The sequence below is a fragment of the Agelaius phoeniceus genome, chromosome 3 (assembly GCF_051311805.1).
Source record: "Agelaius phoeniceus isolate bAgePho1 chromosome 3, bAgePho1.hap1, whole genome shotgun sequence".
NCBI classification, from domain to species: domain Eukaryota; kingdom Metazoa; phylum Chordata; class Aves; order Passeriformes; family Icteridae; genus Agelaius; species Agelaius phoeniceus.
The window spans coordinates 66639282-66659347 of NC_135267.1; the positions used below are offsets into that span (position 1 = coordinate 66639282).

Here is a 20066-nt window from a genome sequence, read left to right on the forward strand (position 1 = left end):
GGGAAATGTCTAATATTGGATCCTCCTCCTTTAATTAAGTATGTATGCATTTTATTCCAGTCTATAACTCTTCCATTTTAGGTCTTAAGTGAAGAGATGGAAGTTCTGGGTGACAAACTGGAATGGCTGAACAGAACTGAATCTGAAGTACTGTTGGATAAAAATATTGATCTTCAGGAAAAAAACAAACTTTCTGATTGCCTGCGGTCCCTCAATGTGAGGTGGAATAAGGTGTGCATTTCTTCAGCATTGGGTACCTGAGGCTGAAAACAGAATGCTATACTTGGAATGGTCGTTTTCCTTTTCAAGCATCTGTGACATGTGGCATATACATAAAATGATTAGGGAACCATAGAGGCATGATCAGGAAATGAACCCCAAACAACCTACACATGAAAATACTGATGGACATTTTTCCATCAGATTGAGTTAATTTGGTTAGCTTAGGTTTTTCTGTTTCCTTTTTTCTTGTATTGGCTTTTTTCTTTTTTTTGAAAGAAGGATCACAAGTATCAGCTAGATCAAAAATATTTTGTTTATTTGAGTCAAAAAGTAAATGTTAACTTGAAATTGAGATTTAGAGTAAATCTTTGCCATGTAGGAAAGTTGAATGCTTGGAGCAGTTAAGAGGAAAAGAAATGAAGCTGTGGTAGAGCTTAGAAAATCTTACCAAGTGTGTCTGGGACTCTTCTTTTAAACATTACTGTAAATTAGAAACTCATGTGTTCAATCTCATTTGCAAGGCTGGTTGGAGTAAAGCAAGATTTTTTTCAAGCAAAGCCTGGAGATCCAAATGAAAAAATTAAATTATTTTAGATTATTTTATGGATGACAGATGTAAGGAATTATTGAGGAAAGGGGCTTTTGATAGTTCAGGGAAAGAAAAATATGTTTTTACCAACTCAGCCATGAAAATAGGGATTCCCCCACTGCTTTGAGCACTACATTCTCATCAATGATTTCAAAAAACTTAAAGCATATAGGCACATTTGTTTTCACTACAGTGGAGTTGTAACACTTTTTCTTTTGTCAGTTCCCTATTTCTTTACTTTGTGTGACTGACAACAAATCATGCTTTGCATCATCTTTTCTTCAAAGTATATTCAAATAATGAGTTATAGTTTTGGTGCTTAGACTGTAAAAACCATGTAAGCAGCCTGTCTACAACAATTTATTTCTTTTCAATATTTAGGTGTTACTCTAGTATGTATTGAAAAAACACTTTAGCACCTCTTGAAGTTTTTATTGTTTTTTAAAGGATACCTTCCAAAAATAATTAAAATATATCTGAGGCATGGTGTAGAATATTTTGTCTTTCAGTAATTGCCATTAATATAGGTTGTGTTACTGTTTTTATTTCTCTTTGCTGGGCTGTAGGTGTTCAGAGAAGTGCCTGACAAAGTGAGAGAATTGGAGGCATTTGTTGGGCAGTCCTGTTTTGTTACAAAAACAAAGCCTCCTGGTGAGTGATTGTTCCTTCTGTTCTGCTTAATTGTCTTGAGTGTAATCCTGTTTGCAGTCAAAAGTAATTAAAAAAGAAAAAAAAACTATGAACTTAGACAAATAAGGAATTTTGAAGCATTGTGCTGAGCTTGAGGCTGCCTTCTCATTGCTGGGGGGAGAGGGAATATTTGGTTAGGGAAGAAGTCACTCTGCTCTTTAGGACTGGGGGAGTCTTTTGGAGGTTCTCTAAGAGTTTTGAAATGGAGAAATTTTTATAAAGCTTAGGCCTCCTAATCAGGACTAGGTACAGAGTAAAAACCAAAATAGCTGTGTTTGTGACAGCCTGTTTTCTGTGTTTTGTTTCCTGTGGATTTGTGGTCATGCATTTTACTAATTAAGATCCACTAGAAGCTTTCCATACAGCTAATTATTTGTAAAGTATCTCTTGCATGTGGATTTTTTGAAGTCTTATAAATAAAGGCCATTCTGCTTCTTTTGGCTTGGTTAGGGGGCCAGATGGGTTTCCCTTATCTGCTAGATACTTACCTTTCTGAATGTTTTAGGGAAAGCTGTCTAAATATGTGTTCTTTTATCAGATGCTGACACTGGTCATATTTTCAAGCTGTTGGAGGCAATTCAGCAAATACATATTGTAAACAAAATGCCCAGGTCTCTTTTGGAAATTTAGGCAAAGATGACAGCCCTTGCCTGAAAAAATTTGCAACTCAAACCTCAGTGAATTATCTCTAATTTTTTTTTTTTTAATTTCAGAATCAGTAAACAAAATTTGAGGCAAACCAACTTCTTTTTAATCCTTTTAAAACCTTGAATTCAGCTTGTTCTCCTTTCATACAATGTGTTTGTTAAACAAAACTCCCGTGTTTCGTTGTTTGAGGGAAGTGTGAAATATTCATGCTCCAACTTGATGTAGCTTAGTGTTTCTTGGAACTAGAATGCAACTTCTGGAGTGAATCTTACTATTCATTCAGCTCATTTCTCACTTCTTTCTTGTGTCAGGTTAAAAAGAGAGAAAGATTTGACTGAACTAGTGGGCATCTGTCCCTTCCTCAGACAGTTATGTAATGCCAAGTCCATGAAGCATCTGGTCCAGAAGCTTCACTTGCACTTAAGTGAATTCTGAGCCAAGAGTGGAGAAAACCTTTTTGCTACATAAGACAAAACTGAGGAAGACAGTTTTAGATGTTTATCTTAAACAAAAATCTTGGGTTTTATGCTTAATAAATGTCAATGGGTGTTTAGCTTCTTTCCATTAGGTTTAATGTAATTTTGTCTTTGCAAGTTTTGTTGTTGTTTATTTTGAATTTAGGCTGAATCATTTGGGTGAGTCTTTTTGGCATGCAGTAAGCAAATAACTGCCTTAAAGGTGCATAAGTCTCATTACCTAATTTCTGGTTGCTAAAATACAATTTTTGCTGTGGTTTCTCTGTAGATGCTGTTGCACATTTATAGGAATTACAAAATGCCCCTTGTGATTCTGAGAACTGCTCCTGTGGCCATGACTACTTTTTCTTTAACAGAACCCCCACACTCTGTTTCAGATATCCAAAAGGTGGTGCTAGCATCTTCTTCATTGGAAATTCCTGTTCAGACTCAGCAGGCTTTGGAACTTTCTGCACCTGCTGATCTGGACAAAACTAGAACTGAGCTGGCTGACTGGCTGGTACTGATTGACCAGATGCTCAAGTCAAACATAGTCACTGTGGGAAATACTGAAGAGATCAATCGGACTATTACACGAATGAAAGTATGTGCTTTTGTGAAGGCTAGTAGAAAATTGTTTCACATTTTAATAGTTCTTACATTCACTAAGGAAACTGAAAGCAATAACATGCTTAAGGGGAAAAAACCCCTGACTGCAACTAAATGCATAACATGAAAGTTACACTTTAAATGCTCTTATTATACTCCTTTCTCCTTCAGAGCCATTTTCTATTTATTCTTGTGTCTCTATGTGAGCTAAGCTCACAGTTATTTGTGTGTGAGTACACACTCACAATGACTTTGTGTGTGTACTTTGAAAATTGTTTTGTTTAAAACAAAGAAATTGGAGAATACCTCCTGACATCTTTTGGGGTTTGTAATAGTTGACTTACACGGAAGAATTCAGAGCAGCTTCATGTCTGCTTAGTGGGTGATCTTTGATTCACTCTTTACTGGTTTCTAATGAGTTTTGTTTGCTGTAGTTACACTAAACTGATTTCCAGAGACATGCTAAGAGGATTAAAAGTTGTAGCATAAATGCTTATGATGTAAATGTTTATTTCTGTTGATAGCTCATGCCATGTTGAACCATTACTAAGGGCAGTATAAGTGAGATGTATGTGGCTGTTAAGGTTAATTTTATTTGACTTAATGTCAATTAACTAAGTGTAGAGTAAGAGCTGTAGGCTAAACAAGTGCTAAAGTGTTTCTGTGAGTATCTCACATAGTCTGGAATTTGGAATAATAATGTGATGTAGCTTTGGAAACACTTTCTTTTAACTGCATAATACTTGTAATATTCTGGTACATACAGAGAACAAAGGTTTATAGAGCAATATTATATAGTCTGATTGTTCCTTCCAGTTGTTGTTCTTCACTTTCTCCCTGCACCCACTGTTGCTTCTGATATATATAAATGGTGCCAGCTTGGTTAGGAGAAAAATAAGTTATGGAAACTTATTTTCATATAAGTCTATGAAAAATAGATATTGGAAAACATTGTGCAACAGCTGTGGTAATGATGTGGTTTGTATAGGTTAACCTTCACCTCTGGATTTTCAGTAACTGCAATTTACAATATTTTAGCTTTTTAAAGCAGCGCTATAATACTGTGACAGTTTAAGGGTCACCGTAATGATGGGACCAGCTGTATAGTTGTGGAGGTATGTGTATTTTTTTACCTAAATAATACAGATGACTTTAACTATTTTCTACATTTTGGACTTAAAAACAGATAACCAATGCAGATATGGACCATCGGCATCCTCAGCTTGATTCTGTTTTTACACTGGCTCAGAATTTGAAAAATAAAACTTCCAGTTCAGACATTAGGACAGAGATCACAGAAAAAAGTAAGTTTATCCATCCCGTGTTTGCAAATACATTGTTTTCATGGCACCAAAAAAATCTTCATATCTTTTTCTAAAATTGATTGAGCATAGCTGAAGTTGCCTTCCTTGAAAAGAAAAGAAAACTTGGCAGTTATGTGGCTTTCATTTCACTTAAACAGTCTAATGAAAATTCCTGGAACAAGAATTGCCTTTTGTTTTTTTGCTTGGCTGTTTTTTCAAGTATGAAGGTCAATAGTTTTGCTGGGATTTTGAAATATTTTATGAAGAATTTGGGTTGCTTCACAGCTGCAGACCCGGGGATGAGGATTTTATTTATTGAGAAAAGGAGCTAATAATGTTTCTTTTTTTGTTGAACTCTGAGACACTGAACAATTGAAAACATGAATGTGTTGACTTTAGGACAATGACTTTGTGTGTGTACTTTGAAAATTGTTCACTGAGACTAGAGATTTTAATTAACAGACATGTACTTGAAAATTTAATTTCCAATTAAAAGGTCTCCACTCCCTTTGAAAATTTATTTTACTGGTACCTTAGAAATGTACAATTGTCTCAATTTGAAACTAATGGACAGTCTGTTTTTTGAAGTCTTAATCTTTGCTCGTTGCTAAGATTAGAAAATTCGTGCATCAGGGAATACCATAGTTAGAAGTAAAAATGGAAAGATTTTTTTTTAATGTTCTCCTCTGTAATGTATTTTTCCTTTACTCCATCTGCATTAGTTTCTTTGGTGTCCATAAGACTTGATGGAGATGATGTGGTCAGATGGGAAGCCCAGAGATGGGTGGTTTTTCTGGGGGTCTGATGAGATGACATCTACTGTCTGAGGTTCACAGACTATAGACTGGTAAGGGCAGTAAGATTCAAAGAAGCAACTTAGTTTTGCAGTCACTCAGAACTAAGGGTGAGGTGGAAACTCAGGGCAGGATAATAACCATGGGAGTCAGTCAACAAGGGGACATGGGGTCAGTCACAAAATGTTCTGGATTCTTCAGAAAAGCTGAACAAGAAGTAAAGGACTGTGTTGCAAGTTTGAGTTCCCCTATAGTTGTGTGTATCCAGGGTGGGAAAAGAGAAGTTGTATGTGGTGCCATGGATTAGGCTTCCAGTAGATACTTTAGATGTGTGTGAAGATTTTCTGCCTCTCATGAAACATGAAAATTGAAGGTTTTGTTACCACTGATATTTGTTAAGAAAAGTTTGCTCTTTGAAGAAAAGTGAAGCTCTGGGCTCCTTATGCACCCCCTTTGTTTAAACACTGAGTATGTATAGACACTGAATATATATCAGAATGTACCAATGTCCTACAACCTTCTGGGAGTCTGCTGTGTGTCATCAGATGAAGCGTAATTGCTCAAATTGATAGGAGCAGAGAAACAGCAAAGCTTCCTTCTCTGGAACTTTGCTCCCAATTTTTGGGACACTTAGAATTGAAACTTTATTGACACTTAGAATTGAAAAAAGTCTCATCAGAAATTCTTTCTAGTTTTTTTGTCTGTGACATCAGGCTGGTGCCCATACTTTTTCAATTATGTTTTTCAGAACAACTTTTTCTAGGAACTTACCTCTTAAACCCACCAAGTTCTGAGGCTACCAGGAATGTCACTATTTTTCTGTTCTGTTTTGCAAGAGGTAGAAAAAAGGGTAGATATGTCATCAGTGTAGAGAGTAAGGTTAATCTGTCCATTAATAAGAAAAATATATAAATAATATTCATTCTATAATAGCAATACTACTATGTAAACATCAAATATCTGTGCTTGAAAATTAATCCACAAGCTGCCTGTGGGTTGAAATGGATGAATCTGTATTGCACAAATTATTAGATTTGTCTACCAGTCCGGTGTAGTGATATTTACTCTGACAGGTGGGCTTTGCTGCCCCAGTTTTTGAGGGCTTTGTGGAACTAAACAGAATATTGTTGAATGTATTAGTTAAGAGATTTTTTCAAGCAGATGAAGCACAATGGCTTTGTATAATTGCAAAAGGTTAAAAAAATGTATACCACTTAAATGATTTCATTTTAAGTGCAACCGTTAGCATTTTTCTTCATGGAAAATTGAAGTGACTTGAGGGTCAAGATTGTTAATTTTTTAATAAAATTGTGTACTTACTGTTAAAATAAATACATTGGTCTTAGTCTTACATACTGTGTACCTGTTTCTGATCAGAGTAGTGAGATGCTCAAGAAATCCAGCTTAGTCTTTTTTGGTTCTGCTTTTTCCCATTAACTTTTTTACAACATTCTTTTTTATCACATTCTTTAGTGATATAATTTGTTCCCTGTAACTGTCACAACAGGTAGTAGAAAAACCTGTTTCCACTGCTATAGACTTTCAAGTAATACACTTGTTTTAATGGTCTTTAAGTATCTAGGAAAAGGTATGATGCCATGCATTTCTCTCCAAAGACAGATTCACTGCTTTTTGTGATGCACTATTTTTGTTCTAGGCTCTTATGTTGTGTTTTTCACTCCTTGTTTATTAGAGGTTAAGTGTGTTTATACATTATTTATTGAGAGAGAAATGGAATTCCTTCCACCTGAAGAGAGTAGGGTGTAACCAATAACTTCTCTTCTGCTGTGTAATCTACTAAATTCTGTAGAAACCTGTGGTGGAGTTAAATTGCCAAAGTAGTTTGTTACTACCTTGTAGAATGTTTTTACATTTGCCAAAATTGCAATACAGGTGCCTTGAGACAGTGGTCACAAATGCTCAGTTTGCTTTGTACAAGCTGTCAAAACAGTATTTATTTACTTGTTTGTACTGGTTTAAGTTATAGATGCACAAAGATGACTTATTGGTACTATTATCCTAAAATCACCCTAAAATTGTGCTCCTTGGAGCCCTGCTGCTGGCATATCTCTGTAAAGTTTCCTATATGTGTGTACTTTGAAAGTGAATAATGACTTTGAAATATATCAGAAATAATAGTTGTTACTTGTACGATGTCCTACTCAAACAAGAGGAAGCCAAACAACTGGTTTTTTCATTTGCTTCTGTGACTATGTCAACTAGACGGGGAACTAAAATACTGAATATTGAGACTATTGTATTTGAGAATTTGTTATATTATTGCTTTTTGCCCTGAAAAGTGGGAGGTAGTTATGGCTACTTTTTCACTTGCCTCACACTTTTCATGTTCTTTGTTGTCCTCTGCAGTGGAGAAGCTGAAGAGCCAGTGGGACAGCACCCAGCACAGCGTGGAGGTGCGGCAGCAGCAGCTGAAGCACATGCTGGCAGACAGCCTGCAGTGGCACGAGCAGAGGCAGGAGATGGAGCACCTCATGGAGCAGTGCGAGATCCGCCTGCGAGTGCTCCTGCAGGCCCCAAAAGAGATGCTTGCCAAACAGATTGCAGAGAGCAAAGTAAGGCCACTTATGCTTACTTTTTTCCCATACCAGGTTCCTGAGTCCGTGTAATGCTACTACAGTCAATTGATAAGTGGATGTGCAATTTAGTTGTTGTACTATTTTCTGGTTCTTTTTGGACATGATATTTTAATTGTCTATGTTTTTCAATATATCAGACTACCCAAGAATCCCATTTTGGGAAGTAAACAGGTGGCATGTGTGCCTTTTAAAGCTTAGTTGAAATTAGTATAATTTAGCATCAAAGAAATGATATTATGCAAAAAGCTTGAACCCCAGACCAATTAAAATTTAATGATACCGCTACAGAATTGACTTCATAGAAATATTTAACAGTAGCTTAGTAAGTCAAGGAATGGACTAAGGTATTTAAAATTCTCCTGAGTTTCACATCTGGTGGGTGCCAGGCATATCCAATGCTTTTTTAAAATTATTTTTTTATTTCATGCAATCTTTGATGCTTTTTATATCATATCAAGCATGCTGTGATAAATCTGTAAGTCTAGTGTCCTTTGTCCTGGTGGCTGTCAGAAAAAGGGTGGGCTGTAGGTGGCACAGTATGAGAACTAAAGACACAAAGCAGTGAGGAGAGGCTCTTGCCATTGCAGTATTTAGAACAGGGATATACTAGAGTTTAAAATATATATGTACATATATATATATATATGCACATATGTATTCATGAAGGGGCAATGTAGGGATGCAGCTGAGTAGTGAAAGAGGCATGGAGTATGATTGTGAGAATTGCTTACCAATCCATAGCTGTTTAAGTAGACAGTAAAGCTGTGTGCTTTGCACAGCTATCTGACTAGTGTCTATCTCTGCATAAGCAGGGAAATAGAAATGGACTATTAGGTCTACTTTGTTTTCTTAAGTGAAAGCAGGTCCATGCCCAAACAGAGGCCATAATGTGCAACTGGATATATATATATCTTTTTCATTTTGAAATGAGTTTAGGTTCTCTGAAGTCAAGGCACGTTGTAAATATCTTGCCACAATAAAGAAACCTTTCTAATGTATTTCCTTAATTTTAAACAAACAAAAAACCAAAACCAAAAACCCCAAAGAATGAAATCAAATTCTCATACTGCACATTTAATTTATGCTGCTTTTAAATGCTGCTTATATTGCTATTATAATAATTCAAACTTATTCCTGCTACTCAAAATACAGAAGTATTTTTATTTCTGTTGCCAGTAGACTATAAAAGAGGATTTCTCTAGCCTTTGGCAGTTCTGGCAAATGCAGCTTTTTCTCACCTATTTATGCTTTGATTAGTTCATTATCAGGACATTTAATATCTGTAGATTTTCTCTGTAAGGTTTTACCCCTAGATGAAAAATGTGCACATTTTTCTTTTTAGAAAAGAGGAAAAAATGAGAGGTTTATAATGTGTGATAAAATGCATAATATGAGAAATAGTCTCATTTTAATCTGTCTCATTTGGCACTGCTTTTTAGCTGTTGGTACAGGATTTGCATAGAGGTGACATCACAGTAGCAGCATTCAATGATCTTTCTAATAAACTACTTCGAGAGTATCGTGATGATGACTCAAGGAAGGTGAAGGAAACTACTGACCAAATGAACACTTGCTGGGTTAATCTCAACCAGAGGTAACTACAAGGTTTCACTCTATATGTAGCAGCTTGTGCCTTAAACTTGTATTCTCTGTATACAAGTGTATTGTAGTCTCTTCTCTGTGTGCTTTAGTGCAGCATTTAGTGCTGCTGGAGATAGTCAATTGCAGTCAAGCTCTTTTCATGATTGAAATTCCCACAGTTCTCAATGGAAAGCTTCTGTATGACTTCCCATTTATGTGCTATATTTTTAAGCAGAAAGAGACTTCTTGTGTTTGGTTTCAGGTTTTCCTGTGCCTATTGTTCTCTAAGTGTCTTTCAAAGTTCCTCTCTTATTCTTTATTGCTGGTATGGTTTATGTATTTGTGGTTTGTTATTGTCCTTCCTTTTTGTAAGGCTGTAAGTGTTCAGCTTCATCTCCCCATGCATGAATTGCTTATGGCCTTTCATCTAATGGAAACTTCCCCAGAGTGGGGCTGTGCTTTGGGTTCTCAAGTGCAATCCTTCCAGTACTCTCATCTAGAAAATACTTGTGCTATAGGAATTGAGACTTAATTGAAACTTCTTTTTATTAATCCTCTATTTAAGATGTATCTTAAGAAGATATGTCTCAATGAAAGATATGTCTCAATGAAAATGTGATATTTTCCTATGCATAATTTTTTTTTCCTGCAGGATAATCTAATTTCTGCAGAAATTCTTTTGCGTGTTTGGTATTGATAGACGATTAAGATTTAGAATAGTGTCTGACTCTGAAATCTAAAAGTCTATATGCATTGTGGTTAGATGGAGAGAAGGAAAAATTGATCCTCTTTATGTGGAAGTGGGGAAGATGACAACTAAATTCTGTATGTATACATGTGCATGTGAAAGAAGCAGCTGCTTTTGGAATGGGATGTCAGTTAAAGGAATGATAAGCCTACTTATTAAAGCTTAAGGAGATGTTATCTCTTGAGGAGTGAGAGGAGGAGAGCATCACAGAACTTGTGAAATTAGAGAATGGTTTGAACTGGAAGGGGCCTTAAAGATAATCCAGTTCCAACCCCCCTGCCATGGGTAGACCACAATCCACTATATCAGATTGCTCAAAGCCCCATTCAGTCTGACCTTGGACACTGCCAGGGATGGGGCATTCACAGCTTCTCCTGTTCCAGTGCTTCACCACCCTCACAGTGAAGAATTTTTTCCTAATAGCTAAACTAAATGTGCCCTCTTTCAGTTTAGAGCCATTATTCTTGTCCTGTCCTTATATACCTTTGCAAAAAGTCCCTCTCCATGTTTCATGTAGGCCCCCTTCAGGCTCTGCAAGGCCTGAAGGTCCCTGAAGGCTGTAAGGTCCCCTGGGAGCCTTTGCTTCTCCAGGCTCCAACTCTCTCAGCCTTTCCTCATAGGAGAGGTTCTCCAGCTCTCAGAATGTTTTAGTTTTTCCTCTGGATCTACTTCAACATGTCCACATCCTTCTTATGTTGGGGTCCCAGAGCTGGATGCAGCACTCCAGGTGGGATCTCACCAGAGTGTAGTAGAGGTGCAGAATTCCCTCCCTTGCCCTGCTGCCCACCCTGCTCTGGATGCAGCCCAGAACATGACTGGCTTTCTGGGCTGCAGGCACACATTACTGGGTCATGTCCAGCCTCCTACCCACCAGCACCTCCAAGGCCTCCTCAGCAGGACTATTCTCAGTAAGCAGGTAATGAAGGAAGCAGAGTAGAATGTCATCCTATCCTTCCTTGGAGGAAAATTGTTCTTCTGTCATTTTGTGCTTTGGATGTGGCAGCTTGTTTCCCGGTTAATTAGAGGATGAGGGAAAACAGCTCCTTGTTGGATTAGCATTGACAGTAGACTAAAACTCTGCATTAGTCTCATTCACATTCAGACTTTGCAGTGCTATGGCTAGAGCTGGCATAAAACTGCCCACTATTCAGAGAAGGTGACCAGAAAGAAGAGCTCCTGCCTGGAAGCCTCTAATTAGTTTTGAATCTGCTTAAAGTCTAAAATAATAAGCTACTGCATTTTGTTGTGTATAACTGAAGCTCCTTAATTATCACTGGGGCTACTGTTTGAAGTCTGCAGCCTAAGGAAGGTGAATATCTGCTTTGTTTATTAACTAGTGGCAGAATGTAAGGGACAACTCTGAGAGCCAGCGGGTAGCCAATGTGGAGCTGCTCAGTGTAACCCCATCTGAGCAGCACAGTAGAATTAAAAGGGGAGAATGTGCAGTGAAAGCACTGGTTCAACAGGATGAAGGTTTTTATACTTGCTTTAAATGCAATAAATAGAAATACCAGTGATGAGGCTTACTTTTTGTGACAGGTGTTCGGACATGTAGGGCTTATACATAGAGTGGACATATAGCCCTATGGCTTCTATAAGAATAAATCTGTATTTATAGCATAATGCTTTAAAATACCAGTTTGTTCCCCCCACTCACACTTGAAGGACCCTGTGGAAAGGGTCCTTCATAGCATCACCTGGAAGGATTATGGTTCTGGCCACCATAAGAACGCCACCAGGAAGACTGTAGCCAGGGCATGTAAAGCGAAGAAGCTTATTTTAAACTGATGGCATTAAGAGATTGAAGGTCCCCAGTTTGACATTGTGTAAATTGGGTACTTTGCCCAGTGGCTATTTATGTTCTACTTTTATACTTTAGGGTGAAACCATAGTCATTCTAGGTGTTTGTGCTGCCTTGGTAATGGATTATAGTTGCTTTCTGTACTGTCTCAGATGTTAGTTTCTGAGTTTCTTTTGATCACACACATGTATGCATTGCAGATTTTTAGTATAAATCTGGAAAAATAATTGGGTGGAACAGAAACCTGAAACAGAGCCATGAAAAATTAAATAATAGAGTAACAATTTTTTCTTGGGTGTGTGTTTGCCAATAGAATCTGTGTAGACTTTCTCCACTATCACTGTATAGGTTAGCTACATTTGAAAATAATTCTCCAGCTTCTCCTCACATTTAGTTCTTGCAGCCTGGAAGATATACAGATCCTCTGTCTTTTGAGGCTGCTCTAATTGTGTCAGAATTATTTGAAAATCTGAGTTATGTTTTTATAGAATGGGGTAGTTTTTAAGCTGCAGTACAGAATTCTCCTGTAAAAAAATTTTCTATTTTGTATTTTATGTTTGAGGTCTTTACTAGCAGGGGAGGAAAATATTTCCATCTGTTCTTTTAAAGTGTTGCTCACTACTGCTTGCTATACATGTCGTCTTTAAAAACACCCATGTAATCTTAGGACATTAGTTGTAAATTTGTATGTATGTAGCAGCAGGATTGTTTTTCAGCTTTAATTTAGTATGGCAGCAGTGGATCAGTAATAGGATTTCATTCTTTCCTTAAAGCTCGACCAAGCAGAAGGCTCGAGAAATTAAAACTTTAGGATGAAGACAATATTCTTCAATGAATGTTGTTAACTTCAAAGTTCAAGTTGTCTCAATTCCTATCTAATACATCACTACTTAGAGATCTGGGTCACTTAGTGTTTCATCCTTTGGGGCTGTTCTTTTCCTTTGAAGGTCACCTTTATTACCAGTCTGTTCTTCCTGCTGTCACTCCTGTTCTTCCACCTTTGGCCTTAACCCCCTGCTAGGAAAGAAAATCCCTGCAGAGGGAGAGGATTTTGAAGTTAGAGCTCATAACTGCTTTTACTTTACATTTTTCTCACAGTTCCTTGGTGTCCTCTAATTTTTCAGCTGGTGCCTATTATCTTTCCTGGACAATATCTATCAAACTACTTGTTATCCCTAGCATGCTATGTATTTTTTCTCAAGACTGGGTGAAGCATTCCAGCTGCAAGTGAGTAGCAAGAATGAAAACTTCTTGCTCTCCTAGTCATTTGCTAGTCACCAAAACTTGGGCAAGCACAAAGTCAGGAGCAATTCTTAGCGTCTTATTTTGGCTGAAGCAATTAACAAGTGGTGTAAGACCAAAGCTTCTAAAATAGGGGTTGCAACACTATCTTGGAGCAAATTGTTTCTAAAAAGTTTAGTTGGTTATGCAAATCTTAGAAATGTGAGCCTGGCGGAATTGGGGTTGCATGAGATTTCCTCACAGTCCTTGAAAGAGGACAGCTTTTACTTGTAGCTGTCTCATCTGATGTGCTAGTAAACCAGGCTACTTTTGCTTTGAAATGTCATCCTGAATGGTACTGAACACCCACTGCTTCTTTTCTAAAAGGAATATTTTAACTACTTTTGAAATTCACAATTCCAAACATAGTTATTCCTTCATACTGCTGAGCAGCACAGCATGAAAAGGAGGAAAGAAAGCTGAAGTAGATGGGAGGATGCAGAAGACACAAATTTGGACCTGTCTGGAGAAACATGGAAATACCAAATGCTGAGTGTTTTGGCCTTGTCTATCTTGAAATTAAGTATCACTTTACTCCTAAAATATTATAATACAGCTAGTGCTTGATGTGAAAATAAAATTTAACTACTTACTCAGCAGAAGCATTCTAGCTGTTAGCTCTGTTAGAGATTTCTTTACAGTGTTCTGGTGTGGGATAGTATCATTTCAATCACTAGAAGACAGAACTGTTATGCAGAACTATAAGGTGATTTTTTTCCTAGGAAATTATTTGAAGTTGCTGATAAAATGTTCAGATTATATTGTTATTACATGAAAAAAATCCCCTTACAGACACAAACTTTAGTGTTTGTATCAGTTAGAAGTCTTTTGGATTATTGAAAATTATTTGGACCATATTCTACCAGTCTTTTTTTAAGTCAGTTGAGCATGTTTTTGATGGCAGTGTATTATTCTATTTGTTTGAGTGATTGTGTCAAAAGTCTTCTAGCAGAAAGAACCAGGTATCTGACTTTTCATCCCTTAGCACTTTAACTCTTAAGAATTTATGGCAGTGTTTCTGCTCACTGTAAAAGAGGAACAAAAATACCCCAAGCACTCAGTGCTTCTACTCCATATGTTTTTTGTTGATGTGGAAAAGCCCATTTATCACACATGGCAATAACACTTCTACCCTTTGGACTAGCATAAGTTGATGATGGTAACACTCTAAAAGGAAAACCTAGTAACTGAGTTTTTACTGCATGCCTTTTAAAAAAGGGTCTGTCAAATGTATAACCAGTTCAGGACATCTGTGGGCAACTATAGATACACTAAAAACAGTGATATAAATTATGATAAAACAAGCTGTATCTCTGTTCTTACTAGAGATGCATTTCAGATTTCCTTTTAGCAGTTTCATTATGATGTATATAATGTTGTGTCTTATGGGGGAATATACTGACACTTGTCTTGTTTTCAGAGCTGTTGATAGGCAGAATTTCTTGGAGACAGAGATGAAGACAGTACAGGCCTCACAGAAGGATCTGGAGAGCTTCCTCAAGTGGATTCAAGAGGCAGAGACAACAGTAAATGTTCTGGCAGATGCATCCGAGCGTGAGAACACTGCTCAGGACAGTGTCTACATAAGGGAACTCAGAAAGCAAATGCAGGTGAGAAACTAAGTATTATTGATGTTATTCAGGTTTTCTCTCAATGGCAAATTTTATAAAGGAAAGCTATCTACTTGCTTGGAGAAAGCTGCAGCCTATTGAAAGGTGTTTCCTAAGACACAGTGTTTTAGAAGTCAGGTGTATGAAAGAAGCAGATTTGTCTTCCTAAGGTTTGAAGCACATATTTTTGTGTATGTCCTTGGCACTGAGGGCTCTTAAATGTCCTTGGAGGGTGACTGTGTTCAGCAAGTGTACGCTTCATTAAACCAAGTCATGTTGTGTGATTGTTTCAACCAAACAATTTAATCTACTTCCCTCCAAGTAAAGCCCTCCTGAGCTGCGCTCTCTCCTATTTCTGTCTGCCACCTTCCTCCTGCTTTTTTAGCAATCCAAGAAGTTGTTGTGCTTGGGTTACCTTTTCTCCCTCTCCTATTGCCCAGCAGCTCCCCAGGTGGCCTTCTTTCTTGTTCAGGCCCCAGACTGGAAACCTTGGAAATGACTGAGGAGTTTAACTGACACCACTTATTGAATCCTGCACTCTGTGTTTGGATTAATGTCACCTGTGATCTAAGTGGGTTTGAGCAGCTTAAAATAAAAAAAAAAGATGTTGCTTTTAGTAGTACTCTTAATCTGAACATGTCTACGCAGAATTGAAATGAAACAAGACTGTTGAAAATATCTGATAGGAAGTTATTCTTGCTAGTCATAGTAAGAGTACAATGTTTTGTGGAAGCTTGTATCTTTTGAAGATGGCATGTCACTCACTGAATTATTCTAGTCAGGCAGGTAACTCATCTGTAGAGATGTGGCTTTTCGTGAAATGCTGAGCCTAGTATGTAGTGGTGACACCTAGAGCTTAATGTTATGCTTTCTATTGGTGCCGCTTCCGACTACTGCGATGTAGTGGAGGTGGAAGAGCTAAAACAGGGCACAGGCAGTGAACAACAGGAAGTAGTGCTTTGTGTAAATAGACTTATTTCTGCATTACTTTGCATTCTGTGTAGTTAACACCAAGATACAGCTGTTATTTCACAATTTGTTTGTTGGCTCTGTGTGGCTGTGAAGCACTGTGTGTGTGGAAGGTTGTTTACCATTCTTTGTTGTGCTGCAATCTGATTAAAATTGCCTGAGTTGGTGCTGCATGAGGGGAGAACTGTTGTGCAAGACTGCTGTGAGAGAAGAGGGTCTATGACCAACTCCTGACTTTGCATGCTGGCTTGTCACTGCTGAAAAGGCAGGTGGAGGTGCTGATCTTCCCTGGTTCAGCATCTGGTACCTGATATTGTCCATATCTTTGATATTGTGCACATGAAGTATCATCACTTAACTCACCCATGACCTCACATAACATGGTAAGTCTTTTCTGGCTACCCTAGGAAGTGGAGCATATCCAAGAATGTCATAGCATAATGACTTCCAGAATGAACCCTGTCCCCTACCATCTTACCGTCTTTAAATGTAAATGAAGACATTAATATCATGACTCCAAAATCGCTGTTTAAGTTTTCAAGTATTTGTTTTCAAGTATTTGTTGCACTTCTGAAAATAAAATGAAGTTCCAACATCTTGCTGTACCTCAAAAGATCAAGCCCACTCCTTTGCGAGTTCTTAAGCTTATTATCTGATTAGACAAAGATAATTTCCTTTTCTTCCCCCCTTAAGTGGTGTAAAATGAGTGTTGTTCTCTTGGTGCCTTGTTGAATATGTAAAGTATTGGTTTTATGGTTAGTGGTTAAATGGTTTTAAGAATGCAGGGTTTATAACCTTCTCTGCTGTGTGTGAAGATGCCTCTGCTCCCAAGGCCTGTGCATTAAGTAAAACTTTTCTATGAGTTCACTGTGTGATAAATTCTAGGTGAAGAGAGCTGAACCTAGACAAAAGGTGATGAATTTGTTATTGTTGCTGCTGTTACATGTCATGCATTTTCAAAATAGGATCATCTGTTAAACTGGCATCTGTGCATGCATGGGAGGACTATCCTCCATTACATTTTGGGCCTACCTTATTTGGCTGCAGCTCAAGTCACTCTACAGTGGAATCAATGATCTGAGTCCTGAAGCTTTGTTTTGTCTTTCATTGTGATACCTGACGCCAGCAACAGTACTATGCAAATAATGAAGACTTTGGGTGTGGTTGCAATGTCTTTTTAAAAAGGAGACATCTAAATTATATCATCAGTCAGTTCAATTAATTCTCTCAGTATCTAAACCTTCTAGAAGTTTTTCCATTCAGGTTAGTGCCAAAACACTACAGTCTGTTTTGGAAAATTTTTAGCAGTGACTTGGAAGAGATTAAAACCTAATTTGAAAAAAGATGCAGAAAATAAGCTAGGAAATAGTAAGAAGTAATGCAAGGTATATGAAATCCTGGGCCTATACTTGTAAAGGTGTTCAAAATAATTAAAAAATTTTGTTGTATTTTAAAAGAAGCTACCATAAGTAGTGTCTGGCTATTTTGTCTCACTGCTTGATTCAAACTCGTAAATGGAAAGATCTGGGAAGATAAAAAGTAGAAGGAAGTAAGGAAGGTGTGGACTGTGGGGTCTTGCTTGCACAGAAGAAGTTTGGGCTTTTGCAGAGTCATTTCTGAATGCTTCCATGGTTTCAGAGTTCTGCTGCTTCACAGGTTTCCTTAAAAGATATTTGGTAAAAGCGTGTCAGCTAATAATGGTACACTCAATCTGGAAAGTTAAAGAAGCAGGCTTCTAGTGGAAGGGATGTAAGCCAGGAGCAGTGGCATGCAGAGGAATAGTTCAAATAAGTCATGAAGATGAGAAAAGACAGTGTGTCTGGCAAGGTGAATACAGATGGTAAGATTTCTATATATAGCATGGAATCTGTGTATCTGTTTATCTGTTCAAAATGATGTTGTTATTGTTGCGGACACATCAAAAAAGTGTCAAAGGGAAATGGGGTTTATGTGGAAGAGTGGTAGAAACATTGATTCAGTCCTAAAAATAAAGATGAAAAGGTTGTCTTCACAGAATTAGATGGGAAGAGTTTTTAAATGTCCTGTATGAAGAACCTGAACCTTGCATTCATCTCCTTCCTAGGAAAGTGCCTTAGAAGAAGCAAAGCAGTGTATAATGCACTGACATCTAAGCTGTGCATTATTTTGGATCATACAAACTTGTCAGGATAGCTGTTGCCTGCATATTGTGCTGATTGATGTGCTTGAAATGTGTAGGGACCTTTTCATGTGGAAATATGCACTTTAAATCATATGATTGGTACTTCACCTACTGTGTTCAGGCCTCCCTGAACCTTTGCTACAGCAGCCCTTCTGATACAGATTTAAGTAGATTCACCAAAGCACCTTTGGAAGCAATGAGTAGCTGGCTCTGGTTATGCTGCAGTTTTGCCACACATAGGGGTATGTTGGCTGTATTGCACTGGGAGTTCCTTGCTGGTAGGAAACCACTTCCATGCTCTTGAACATCCTATCATCATCCTTAGATGGCTTAAATAATTCTGCTTTGTCATGGGAAATTAATCAAAATTATGTTAGCTCTTTGGATTCAAGAATGACTTAGAGAAGGGGTTGATGATGCAACTGTATGCTTTTACTTTGTCAAAACCCTATCTTTTTCTTGTCTAAAGTCATTCTGGAAAATATTTAATTGGAAATGACTTGTGAAAGACATTGCTACTTTCTGGTGCAAGTGGGATCCTTTAGATCCCTTTGACTAATTTTGCTTTAAAAGAGTTTTTATAGAAAGAGGTTTACCCCCTGCAATTTTCCCTTTTGTGTTGGGTAATCTAGTTTTGAGAAACGCCTGTGTGATTTATTAGCCTTTAACGTAAGGCTGATATAATTAGGGCAGGTATCCCTGTGCTCATCTCTCAAGATTTATAACACAATCTGTTATTCACTCACTCTACAGCTCTGCCAGAGCTGCGTTCAGTCTGAGAACGAGAGCATCCTTTCCCAGAGTGAGGAAGCAAACACTCTGTCTGCTGATAGAAAGCAGCTACTAGGGAGGAACAACTGTTGTGATACAGTGGAGCCGTCTTCCTGAAGGAATTCCTTTTTTGTTCCTGCAGCTTTCAGGCTTAAATTAATAACCTTTTTCTGGCTATTTAGTGCACTCCTGAACGGAGGCATACGATCGGCTGCTCAACTTCATTTGCCCTCTGCAGAAGCAGAGCTGAGCAGTACCGATTAGAGGAATCTGTGAAAGCTGTTATCTTTTTGCATTTGTTTTGTGGGGTTATTTTGGGAGAAAAACTTATGCTGTATCAATCTTCTTTGCCTTTGAAACGTATAAAGCCTGTAGCTTGCAAAAGCAGTCGTGGAAGAGAGCATGCTCAGAAAGCTGGCAAATCATTGTCCAGTGACCGGGAGGAAATGATAGTTGCTCTTCATTTATAATGCAAATTCTGAGGTATCTTCAGAAGTGTGGCAAACTTAAAATGATGGCTGTGGTGAGAACCTCTCTTCAGAAAGTTGTGGTGTTGTTGCATCGTTTACAGAGGATGGCAGTTTCTTCTCCCCGTTACCAGAAGCTTTGTAAGGTAGGAAATGTAAGCCCTAAATGTCGAGTGTGTGTGTATTGCTAACTCTGTTGTCTTTCTGAGATAAAAAGAAAAGAAAGTGAGCATGGGATGAGTGTCAAAATCATCTTGGCTATCTAGTGTTTTTAAGTCTGTAATGCTTTCCATGTGTGTTTTGTTAAAAAATACAATAAGAAAAAAAACAACCCAAAACAAAACAACCCTGTGCTTGTCAGAGTGATACATTTTTTTTAGAAAAGTGCTCTCTTGCCCACCATTTAGGTGTCTGGGAGGAAAACTGTTATGTTCACTGAGATTTTTTTTTTTTTGTAAAATACAACCAGTTCTTTTCCTAGGGAGTTAGTTACTTCTTGGTATATGTGATTCTTTAACTCCTGTGTACCCATTATGTAGAATAACTGTGTTTTTCCATGCCCAGTGTTATTTTTCTTTTGAGCTTTATGAAGCTTTTAATTAGGAATGAGTTCGGCAGACTTAATACACAGCCATTAATTCTGCCTTCACTAACTGAGCTCTTTCAGTTAAGAAAATCAAGAAAAGTTTGAGGAAAAGCATGTTGACATAGGCTACCACTTATTGCTGGTTTTGATGGTACCTGTTTTGGTTGCTGATTGTTTCTGTTT

At 37.7% G+C, this 20066-nt stretch overlaps 1 protein-coding gene across 2 annotated transcripts in view; it reads left to right on the forward strand.

Moving 5' to 3' along the window:
• UTRN (utrophin) overlaps positions 1-20066 on the forward strand; it is a 307788-nt gene that overhangs the window by 108683 nt on the left and 179039 nt on the right. The window contains exons 45-51 of one of the 2 annotated variants that reach the window (XM_077175513.1): positions 82-231; positions 1378-1462; positions 3003-3208; positions 4400-4517; positions 7679-7884; positions 9348-9502; positions 14740-14929. In XM_077175513.1, coding sequence (XP_077031628.1) covers positions 82-231; positions 1378-1462; positions 3003-3208; positions 4400-4517; positions 7679-7884; positions 9348-9502; positions 14740-14929 — 1110 coding nt within the window. Of the gene's footprint in view, positions 1-81; positions 232-1377; positions 1463-3002; positions 3209-4399; positions 4518-7678; positions 7885-9347; positions 9503-14739; positions 14930-18832; positions 19444-20066 lie in introns of those variants that run through there. The other variant, XM_077175512.1, reaches the window with a different exon arrangement.